The following is an 11,271-nucleotide window of genomic DNA, read 5'->3' as shown; positions in this document are numbered from 1 at the left end:
GCATCTCTGAGTTGATTGTCACAGGAATATAGTATATTTGGTGGGAAAAGAAGACAACTAGTTCATTGGAAGAGAGTTTAGACATCAACAAGGTCTGAAATATCGACAGTTGTGTTGGCAGCAAACTATAAGATGGGGGGGGGGGGGGGGGGGGTCATTGATAAACCTAATATTCCTCAACCACAGATGACTCCGAAAGCACAGATGACACCTCTATAGCTGTTTCTCTCCTCGTGGCAGCCCCTGCCAGTCGCCGCAACCTGTTGTGTCGGCTGACTCTAAGAGCGAGGACATTGACGAGTTCTTGCTCCGGTGTTGCAAATCACGGAAGAACTACATGAGTTGCGTGGGGATTCTCCTGTGGTGCTTCAGTCTGCGTTGTGCTCTTTTGAGACCTTGGAGGTGGCCACGACACCCTCTCCACCTCAGTCGGAGCCTTGTCAGTCGTCGCAGCCTATTGTGTCGGTTGACCCTAAGTGCGAGGACATAGCCGAGTTCTTGGCTTGGCTCCGGTGTTGCAAATCACGGGAGAGCTACATGAGTTGAGTGGGGATTCTCCTATGTTGTTTCCGTCGGCGTTGTTCTCTTTTGAGAACTTGGAGGTGGCCACGACACCCTCTCCACCGCAGTCTTGCCATCCCCTCGCCTCTTTGGACCATGGAGCGGTGTTGGTTCCCAGCTCAGATGCTCTTTTTGCAAAGGAGCTTTGTGGTTTGCTCGCTAGTTTGGAGGCGGCTAGCCCTGGATATGGCAAGGAAATTGCCTGCGTCTTGGCAGGTAAAGCCTCCGAGGATATGATCAAGAAGGTGGAGAAATCCCTTAAGAAGGTATCTAAGGAGAAGAGCCATAACAAGGGATGAGAAGTTGTTTAAGTGATGGACTCATTTTAGGTTGCCATGTCCTTTTAGTGGGTTTCTTTGCAACGTTGTGCTTTTGGGTTGTCGGTTCTAGTTTCTAGTTGATTTAGAGGTTGCTTTCTTTTGGTGTTGTTCTCTTGTGGGTGTGCTCTTGGTGAGTGTTTGGCCCTATTGTTGTAGGTTTTCGCTCAATTTTCTCCTAAAAATTGAGCATCTTCTTCTTAATTAATAGTTGAGGCAAAGCTTTTGTTTCAAAAAAAAAAACCTAATATTACAAGACAAGAGTGGGATGGCCTAAGCTGATGGAAGGGTTCCTGAAGATCAATGTTGATGCTGCATATGATAAGAACTCGGGAACAAATGCATCCGGAGTGGTTAACAAAGATGACAACGGTTCATGCATAGCAGCGTATGATTGATATCATACATCATGTGGTGGATTCCTCAATAGCAGAAGCTGTACTCATTCGGTTCAGCGCGGGACTTACCCTAGCACAACATATTGTGTGCAGTAAGTTTAATGTTCAATCAGATGAAATACAAGTTTGATGAAATACAAATTTGTAGAGACAATGCTAGATGGAGGCTTCTCGGCGACATCTTCCGCTGAGATTTATGATGATTGTTGCTTCCATGGAGTGGGTCTAATCTAGCTACAGTAGTATTTAGTACTCCCTCCATTCTGTTTTAGTCTACATTTTAGAAAAAATCAGATAAACGAGTACTGCATTTATTAGTACTACTTAAATAGGTATGTAACCAATCCAAGGTACATTGAAAATAGTAACATCCAATAAATGAAAGAGGATCACCTCGTTTTCTGTGTTTTTGTTGACTAAAAGCTAGTAGAAAGTAGAGTATTTCAGAATAAATTTTTAGCCTAGAATATAGAGTATTTCAGAACGGATGGAGTATTGTACTAGTAGGAACGCTAATCTGGTGGCGCATGAGCTTCTATTGGGTTCAATATACCCCCCAGGATTATTATGGCTCTGCTTATGAACGATGTAACCATGTTTGCTGATCAATAAAGTGCTTCATATGGATTTCCCAAAAAAAAAAAACATCTAACAAAGAATCAGATAACCATGGGGCACTTAAACCTGCTTGGTCATTGTGTGGATCGCTGTAGTGGCGTCGCGGCAAGGGCAATCTTAGAAGATCAAAGAGAGGGAAAAATAATGAGCAAACAGATCTAAACTACTACTCCAGAGGCAATCTCATACTTGATCGTGTTTACACCATGTATGGTTCCACGACCTCCGTGTACATGCTGGCTTAGCGCATCTCTTCTCTACATTTCTTTTAGACCCTCTCTTTCTCAAAACACAAGCACGCACGCACAAGTATTTGTCGTTAGTATGACACTATGACGATCATATGAAAGAAAATGGGATGTGCAGACACCGTCAAATTATGATGACCCTACTGCGATCATATATGAATTAGGTCGCCATCTTGCCACTACCCTAATCTCTGGTTTCAATGTCTACTAGGATTAAATGATTTCATGTCATGAGACCTGGTAGTAGTATCGCATATATAAGGCTACACATACCACATTTTTGATAAAGGGAATATATATTAATATCAAGAGATACCAATTACACCCAACCTCTGAAAAACGCAATACCCTAATGGCAGTATGAATGCACACAACCCAAAAAAACTAAGAAATAAAGAGTCCCTCTACGGTATTCTTGCAGTAGGAATGATAATATATCCACCACCAAGACAACACCTGAAATTCAGGCTCTCCAAAACCGACGCCTCCAAAAAGAGAACAGTACACAAGCGCCGCCGTTGCCCGATCAGAAGATCTTAGATTTTCACCTTCCATATAGTCTCCACTCTCAAAGCAATGCATTCAACAAGGTCATTGCCAGAATTTCACATGCGTTGCCAACCCACTTGCATATTGTTGCTGCCAAACCCAAAACACCAAAAAAGTCCATCAACATCACAAAGACTCGAACCTCCATTGTTAGTCCTCCAAACCGACGTTCATGATATTCTCCTCCTCTGATTTCACCATGGACCAGAATGTCATCTGATGGCAACACAGAACCGAGCTTCGCGCCGCTCCCTCCAGAACCAAACGTTCGGAATAAAAGCATGGGTGCGCACGACCGAATACCACCGATCCAGCAAACTCTAGGCATAAGGTGCACGGTTACATTCGCCAGTAGAGCCTTCCGAAATTCAACACTCCGGCTAGATCAAGAAGGACCGGCCTTAGGAAGGTCTCCATCTTCGCACAAAAGGAACCCTAGTATAGCCACCTTTATTGAAAACCGCACCAGCAGCCCCAACGCCACTGGGCGGCGGACGAGGAGGAGAGGAACCGACAAAAAGCCAAACAGAGAGCGCCCGGCCGCCAGACACAGAGCATATCATCAGAAGGCAGAGGCACGACCCGAAGCCTGGGCCCAATCACGACGCCGCTACCAGGGCTCCGCCTGCAGCTTGAAGAGCCTAAGCGCCGCCCCGGGATCCTGATGCCCAGCGTCGCCTTGCCTCGTGGCCAGCCCGGAACGGATCCAAATCAGCTTGCACAGATGCCGCCTCACCCCTCGTCGCGCCTGGCCGCACCACCGCACCGCCACAGACGGCTCCGCCGCCTCCCCCCTCCTCTGCCTTGAGCGCACGCGCAGATGGCGGCGCCCCCGCACCCCCAAACCGCTGCCCTCTGCGCGTAGGACTGGCCACCGGGTTGCGCCTCTCCTCCCGCCCATCTTCGACGGCCGGGCGCCGCCACCACCGCCGGCGGCGACGGCCGGGAGAACACGTCTATGAGGCGGCGATGGCTAGGGCTGTGGACCTCCGGAGTCATCCGCTCGGACGACCCGGGAGGAACGTAGGTGCGTTTGGCACCCGAGATGTTATACACATACCACATGTATTGGATAATGACTGCATTGGTGCTAAATACAGTACTAATACAATTGGACAGTTGGTGTTGGACTATATTCACTTACGTACGTCCAGATCTAAATACTAATTACCTGGGTATATATGGTATGGATGTAATTTATCACATCTACGTAGGATGCGTCTCTGACTTTGACATAGCTAGAGAGACGATCGTATGCAGTCTCAAATTACGGTAGGAATGAGTCGTGAGCATATATAGTAGCAAGACAATGACTGTAGGCTATTTTGATGGGCTGACTTTATTAGTTTATGACTGCTCCAGTGATTAAAATACTACTAGCAAACGAAAGCAAAAGGGACAACAAATATTTGTCATGGAAGATTTAATTTAACAAAATTTACATGGACAGACTTAATTAGTTGTGGTGGCGGTGACACTGGCGTCAGGTTGGAGTATAGGAGTACAGTATAAGTTCTACTTAATGGGTTTATTACCATCTATTTATGTTTTGTATAAAGGCCCATTGGTATTTGTGTTTGGTTCGGGTTTTTTGTGTAATGCACTTAACAGTTACTTGATTAAGTACGTTGTTTCAAAACTTTGTCTAAGATATCATGGTTGAATTTGCTGGCACCAAAAGGTATCCCGGTGGCCATCAATCGTAAGTACAGAATTTCACAGCATGTCATGTCCGATGCTAATGTTTCTGTAAGAGACGTCAAGAATTGACCTTTTCTCTGGTGATGAAAAAGATTGGTGTAACCAGTCGTAAGTCTGAGTGCCTGACATGGTCTTCCCTCAACGTACAGAAAGAACCTAGTACTACTGGTTGTCAACTCTGCACTCTATACTGATGGTTGAACAATACAAACCCACCGCTATGACTTCGCTACCGGAATGACTTCAGATTTGCTCTTGATTCGGTCTTTTGAAGGTTTTCCTCTTAATTAGCAGAAATACCAGTTCAGTGGCAAGCTTTTTGTAGCGGCTACCTTCGTACATCTCAATGATTTAGATTGACGGATATACTAATGTGGAGCTTTTAATAAAAGTCAGACTAGTAGTACAATATTGGCAGAAATTCAGAGTTCTTGACGTGCCCTTCCGAATGAGTGTGACCCCAGATGTGTCAGCGGATTTAGTATAACTCATCACAATTGGCCAGTAGTATTGAGGGTGTCTAGTAGTTCTTACAGCCCTATAGGCCTGTAAAGAACTCTATTCTCCTTATGTTTATCGGCAGAGCTCCCGCCGTTTGCGAGTCAAAAGGAAAAGTGAGCCGGATAAAATGTGAAGCATGTGCATATTCAACTATATTAGAATTTGCCTTGTGAAAATCTCATTTTGTCACGAGGTGAACCTAGCTAACTTAGGTGGGGATTTTTGGATATAATTCTCAGGCACCCGGAGTTTCATACTCATGGACTATGACACTGCTAACAAGATGGCGCATGCCATAGTAGAGCTGCATAAGATTCCGATCAAGAGCACTCTTCGAATCAACATGGAGTTACGGACTGGTTCTTCTTGCCGGCCGAGCTTAAACTTTGAAATGCAGTGAAAGTCTCGCTTTATTGAACCTCTTCGTATGCTGACCGCGTTAGAACCAAGTGGGTACCTGTCAAAATAGGCCTTTTCAGCAAGAAACCTGTGAGAGCTTGCTGGATAAGGAGCAGTGGACGAAAACCTACGCAAATGGCCTCTCTTTCGACCGCTTCAACAGATATATGAGCTATAGGAATATCGCACTCGCTGTCTGGTGTGGATGGACCAAGCAACACCTGAAAAAATCACGCCGTCACATAGTATCTACTCTCTCTGGTCTTTTTTAATTGACTCGAATTTAATATTTTTTTTTGCGAGAAATCCACCGATCTATTAATAATCATCTATCAATATATTTAGAGTTGTACTAAATCTGAGTCAATTATAAAAGATCGGAAGGAGTATCATTCAGGACGGAACTGGTCTGAAAATTTCCACTTTTGTCAAGTTGTGTGGAGTTCCATAGACCGCCGCAAGTTTATACTCTTGTTTTTTAAGCTTCTGAACGTTTCAATTGCTGCTAGGTACGTATGTACGTACTCCGTACTCGTCCACAGTGCCGCTGTGCAAATCAAAGTCAAACGCGATGGTCTTGGGCAACTACGGATGAATCAACTCTGAACTTTCTATAGTTCGTCCATCCAAGTCATATAGGGTCTCGAACCTGACATGGAAATTTCTAGTCAAATTTAGACGGAAATTTGGAACAAAAATAACCATTCCATGATTCCATCCTCCCGGTCTGTCACACACGCAGCCCACCAGTAAGAGTACACATGTAAAGAGTACACTGTACACATGTAAAGCCCGCGGCAGAGCTATAGTAACATGTATGGGCGCTTGCGCATGCCGGCCCAAAGAAAGTGACATAGGTCTACTAGGCAATTGTGCAAAATCATGATCAGGCCATATGCTAGGTAGCATCGACGATCATTTTTAAAACACACAGATGAAAATCTTACCAACAAAATTAACCCTGTAAGTGAATTGAGTACAACTTAGGAAAACATCAAGTACAGTTACATATATCATACAAGTACGGTTAGATACAAATCTGACTATGAATATAACTCAGTGAACACAGTCGCGTACAAATCATGAGTACAAGTACAGCTGCATACACGAGCAAATACATGTACATAAGTACAGTTGCACAAACGAGCGAGTACGAGTAAAAGTACAACTTCATACACGAGCAAGTACAGGTACATAAGTACAGTCGTGCACACAGATAAGTACAAGTACAATCGCACACACGAACAAATACACTTAACGAGTAAAAGGGAAAAACTGCACCAAATACACTAAAAACAGAAGTACTTATTAGTTCAAGCAGTACAGTTAGGTACACGCCGCGAGTACAATCATAGTAGTATTGAAAGAACGAAAAAAAACATCTCGAAACCTATCAACATGAAATCTAGTTTTGAAGATCTCAACGTGAGGGTCTTAAACGTGAAAATGGTTCGTAATTTGAACTTACGGTTCTCAACATATTTCATTTTGAAAAAACGAATCTAAAAAATAAAGGAAAAACTAAGTCAACGCACCCTCCCCTTTCATTCTCTATCCTCCCTCATTCCCACATTGCTTCCTCTTGCGACATGTGTCGTGTAGGGAGATCACTTTTCAAAAATTCTCTCGCACCACAGCGCGCCAATTGTCGTGTGCAGAGAGAATTGCTTCCCTTCTCGAAGGTCAGCATTTTTTAGAGATTTTCCCAGGTTATAGGCTACTTTTCCCCTTTGTAGCTTTACCCATGCCTACAACGTTGGTCGGGGGCTCCTATTCGTTGCATTCAGCGGGCCCCCTACTCATCGCTCGTTAGCGCGCTAGAGCGATGCATCACCTAAAGCAGATCCCGGATGGGCCGGCCCATTAATTCGTTCGGTCAACAAAACAAGTACTATAAAGTTTTCTTTCGTTTTGGTACAACAAATGAGCTATATCACAGTGGTGTCAGCTCCTCCCCTCCCAGCAGAAACCAGAGATCAAATCCCCGTGTCTACATTGGTGCATACACTTTTTCAAACTTAAACAAAATTTAAAACCAAGCGAAATTTAATTCTGAGCAAAGTTCAAAACCGCGCAAAATTTAAATCTAAGAAAATATCGAAACCGGGCAAAATATAAATCTGGGCAAATCTCAAAACCGAAAAAATTGAAACTTTCTCCATTTTAAAAATTTGTCAAATTTGAAATTTGCTCGAACTTGGAAGTTGCTCCAATTTAAAATTTGCTCTAATTTGAAATTTTGCTCGAATTTAAAAAATATGTTAAAAATGGAAAAAGAGAAAAATAGAAAAGGGGAAAACGGATAAACCGAAAACAATAAAAATAAAAACCCTAAAAAATAAAAAATGAAACCAACAAGAAAACGACCGAACCAAAAAAAGAACTAAAAAAACAAAAAACAAAAACCAAACCAGATGGGTCGTTGCTAGCTCGCCCCCGCACGCGGACGGGCATTAATCCCATCCCGCAGTTGGGCGGGAAATAGGTTTTTTGGCATTTAGTGGCCTCTGTCTAGCTCGTCGCCCGCAGGAAACTGCTGTTGGGCCGAGCTCAGAGACCGTAGCTTCTTCCCGCGCCTCCATCATTCATATTCTCGTTACCTGCTCCGGTTTTCTCTGATGGTTTTCGTTATAAATTTCCCAAACATGAAAAATTCAAATTTAAATATGTTTAAATTTAAAATTGTTTAAATTTGAAAATATTCAAAAAAATCAGATTAAAATGTGCAAATTTATAAATTATTCAAATATGGAAAAAGTTCAAACTTGAAAAAAATTCAAAACTGAAAATGTTTAAAATTGTAAATAAATTCAGGTCTTAAAAAATTCAAAAAATCTTGCAGAAAACAAAAAAAAAACCCGGAGGAAAAACAAAACTGGAGAAAACCAAAGAACCGAAGAAAGCAGTAGAAAATTGAAGAAAAACGGGCCCGGCCCAAACCTACAACGCCTTGTGCGGCGCCCCAGATAGAGGCCGCAATGGGCGGGGAATAGGATCCGCCCACCTGTAGCTTCGCCCCTGCATCGGTTCGAAGCAGCAATGGAGGGGCATAGGACGACCCAAGATGTGGCGGCGGACGAGGAGGAGATTCTGTCGCCGGCGTTGTCCCTGAGGAGCCCCTCGGACTACGCCATCGGCTCCATCCCCACCGTTCTCTACGTCCCCGACTTCATCTCCCAGGCTGAGCAGTCCCAGCTCCTCCATCATGTACTGGATTAATCTTGTCCTCTCTACTACAGTAGTACCAACCGGATCCCTTACTTCGATTTCGCGTTCTTTTGCTCTCTCCTCTCTTGTTCCTGTGGTCTGATGCGCTGGTGGCGACCTCCCCGGTGCAGATTTACCAGGCGCCGGCGCCCAAGTGGAAGACTCTGAAGAACCGGCGGCTGCAGAACTGGGGTGCGTGTGCTTCGTCTTACTACTTGCCAGCTGAGCCCCTAATCGTTCATTGGTAATTTCTTCCTTTCCGGCTGTGCGTCGTCACTGCATTGATTTGGTTGACTTGTATAGGAGGAGTGGTGCACGAGAAGGGGCTACTGCCGCAGGCATGTGAGTGATCATCAACATTCTAATCTTTAGCCCATCTTTTGTGGATTCTGTGTCATGATTAGGCATGCTATTACATAACTGAACTACTGAAGTGCCCCCATGTGGTGTCACGGAGGTATTTTAGGGACTCGTAGTTGCTCTATTGTTTGGTTGCAATAAGCTTGGTAACTAGATTTTGGATACCCTCTGCCCCACTCGATAATCCTTACAAATGGCGAAATATGAAGAAAGATCATGTTCTCAGTTAGACAGATAAACAAGAACAGTTTCTATTATCGTCTTATATATTTCCGTAAGTCAAAGAAAATCAGTTACGCTTTGCTCATTTGTATAAGTTGTTCCCTAGTCCAGTTATAATTGGCCACACCAGAATGTATCTTTCTTAAATCATAGTATTTCTTTTGATCTATAACGTAACTTAAGGCTTACAGTCATGCTTGCACCTTGTAGGCATCTTTTTCCGTCATTGAGTAAACAAAAACATATGATATACCCCCTCTGTAATCCAAAAAAAAAAACATTGCAAAATATTGATGAGTGATTTGAGGTAGAGCTGTGTACAAAAAACTAACTCTAACTCTGTATCTAACTCCTTTAAAACCCCCCACATCATCAATAGGATCATTGACTTGGGCCTTCGCTCTAGCTCTGTATCTAACTTGCAGTCTTTGATTCTGTCGAGCCACCAATCTGTAATACAGTTCTGCAGTGGCCAGCTACGTAGGTTGAGGTGCTCGATCAGTAACCATGCCACCAGCCAGCGCCACATATCCTTCGTATATGGGCATTGCACAAGCATACGAATGAAATCGGTTACCATTCGCTCCTTCGTTATGTTTCTTTTCTAGTTGTAACCCTCAACAACAGATTGCATGCTCTTTTTATACATTATTGCTTGTGGCTACTGCATCATTTAAGTATTACTCTCACGCTTGCATGCAAATTTGTGGCCGGTGCCAATGCATTCTTGGTGTGTTTTGAATTTTATTGCTGCACAGAAAAAAAATTCTCTAAGGAATTATTAATACAATGAGCACTTATATTAACAAACATTGCACGTTCTTAATATTTTTCTTTCTCGGGCATATGCCACAGTTCTTAGCATGGAACTTTATGTTAATTTTCCTAATATTGCAGTACCTCCATGGCTGACAAAGATAACCGACAAAATCTGCCAGTGGACTGGTTTATTTCCTTCAGCAATCAATCATGTTCTGATTAATGAGTACCATCCTAATCAAGGGATCATGGTCAGTAATCACCAGGTCCTTATTGTTCATTTCTATCTTATGGTCCGCGCTTCATTGGAGTACAATAACGTTGTACTTTTCAGCCACACCAAGATGGTCCTGCCTATTTCCCTGTTGTTGCTATCATATCCCTTGCTTCGCCGGTTGTGATTGATTTCACACCCCATGGAAAGCTCAGAGGGCACGAAGATACATATCTCCAGACTGTACAATCCGATGAATTGCAGGAGAGTAATGGTTCCTATAAGGTTGAAGACACTAAAGAAGCTGATCCTGCTTCTTTGTCACTTCTACTAATGCCCTCCAGCCTGTTAATATTCAAAGATCAGGCTTATACAGGTTAACCCTATGGTTTCTTTCCTGAATTAGCTAGATAACCGTCTTCAAATTAAATTATTTATGCTTTCATGACATTTGCAGACTTTCTGCACGGTATACAAGATAATGAGCTACATATTCTAGACAAGGTAAAACATTTTTCCCTGCAAATCACTCCAAATGTAAATGATGCAGATAGTTAATGTAGCTCTGATTACGTTCTACAGGTTACAAATATCTCGCAGTGCCCACAATTCAAGAATCAAAACTCTTATTACAGAAAAGGTAAAGCAGATGCTGACTCTGAGCTAACTGGCACCTTCCAGCGGACGACGACAAGAGTCTCGTTGACGTGCCGGCTAGTGCTGAAAGTACACAATAAGCTATTCAAGTTCTAGTATCCATACGGCCTGCTTACATCAGCATGGACGGTGGGACAACAGTGAGAAACAGTTGTAGTAGATGCAGAGAAGTTGCTAGCAAATCAGAGGTTAGAGAAAACAGCATATTGCCCATTTTGGATCGGTTGTCTTTTGGTCGTTTAGCATGCCAAGATGTAAATTACGCTTGCGTCTCGTCGGCAACCAGTGTATGGGGGGTGCTTGTGCTTGCAATTTATACAAGGTCACATATGTTTGTTCTTGATGTGGTGAAGCAGAGTGTCTGTCCATGATTGATAATATCAATGTCAAAATGTCCATGAACTTTATGTTGTTGAATGTAACGGTAGAATGAACTTTTTGTTTTGAGCTGAGGATGAACTTTTAGTCCTACATGATTTGGGCACATTTGTTGCCCAATGGATCTAATGGTATACTTTTGATAACGTACTTAGTATGTGCTCAATAAGGAGCCTGCGTTG

The 11,271-nt window shown here is 43.2% G+C and overlaps 1 protein-coding gene across 2 annotated transcripts; it reads left to right on the top strand.

The window, feature by feature from the left end:
• The first annotated feature begins 8,274 nt into the window (after positions 1 to 8,274).
• Positions 8,275 to 11,054, top strand: LOC127342921 (alkylated DNA repair protein ALKBH6 homolog). Of its 2 annotated transcripts, XM_051368941.2 has the most exons (7): positions 8,278 to 8,499; positions 8,631 to 8,691; positions 8,803 to 8,841; positions 9,979 to 10,091; positions 10,175 to 10,430; positions 10,512 to 10,558; positions 10,637 to 11,054. In XM_051368941.2, exons 1-7 carry the CDS (start codon positions 8,332 to 8,334, stop codon positions 10,805 to 10,807), a joined length of 855 nt encoding a protein of 284 aa, XP_051224901.1. In that variant the 5' UTR covers positions 8,278 to 8,331; the 3' UTR covers positions 10,808 to 11,054. The 2 variants fall into 2 exon arrangements, with proteins under 2 accessions (XP_051224902.1, XP_051224901.1); XM_051368942.2 differs by lacking the exon at positions 10,512 to 10,558 and having other exon boundaries at positions 8,275 to 8,499; positions 10,637 to 10,835.
• Positions 11,055 to 11,271: the final 217 nt, after the last annotated feature.

The sequence above is a fragment of the Lolium perenne genome, chromosome 3, assembly GCF_019359855.2.
Source record: "Lolium perenne isolate Kyuss_39 chromosome 3, Kyuss_2.0, whole genome shotgun sequence".
Taxonomy (NCBI): Eukaryota; Viridiplantae; Streptophyta; class Magnoliopsida; order Poales; family Poaceae; genus Lolium; species Lolium perenne.
The sequence above is the reverse complement of the archived record's forward strand: the minus strand, read 5'-3'. Positions and strand labels throughout refer to the sequence as shown.

Excerpts from the sequence above, each read along its gene's own strand:
- LOC127342921 (XM_051368941.2), top strand. The coding sequence starts at position 8,332 with ATGGAGGGGCATAGGACGACCCAAGATGTGGCGGCGGACGAGGAGGAG. Across the intron at positions 8,500-8,630 it reads AGTCCCAGCTCCTCCATCAT|ATTTACCAGGCGCCGGCGCC; the intron begins GTACTGGATTAA and ends TCCCCGGTGCAG. Across the intron at positions 10,559-10,636 it reads AGCTACATATTCTAGACAAG|GTTACAAATATCTCGCAGTG; the intron begins GTAAAACATTTT and ends TACGTTCTACAG.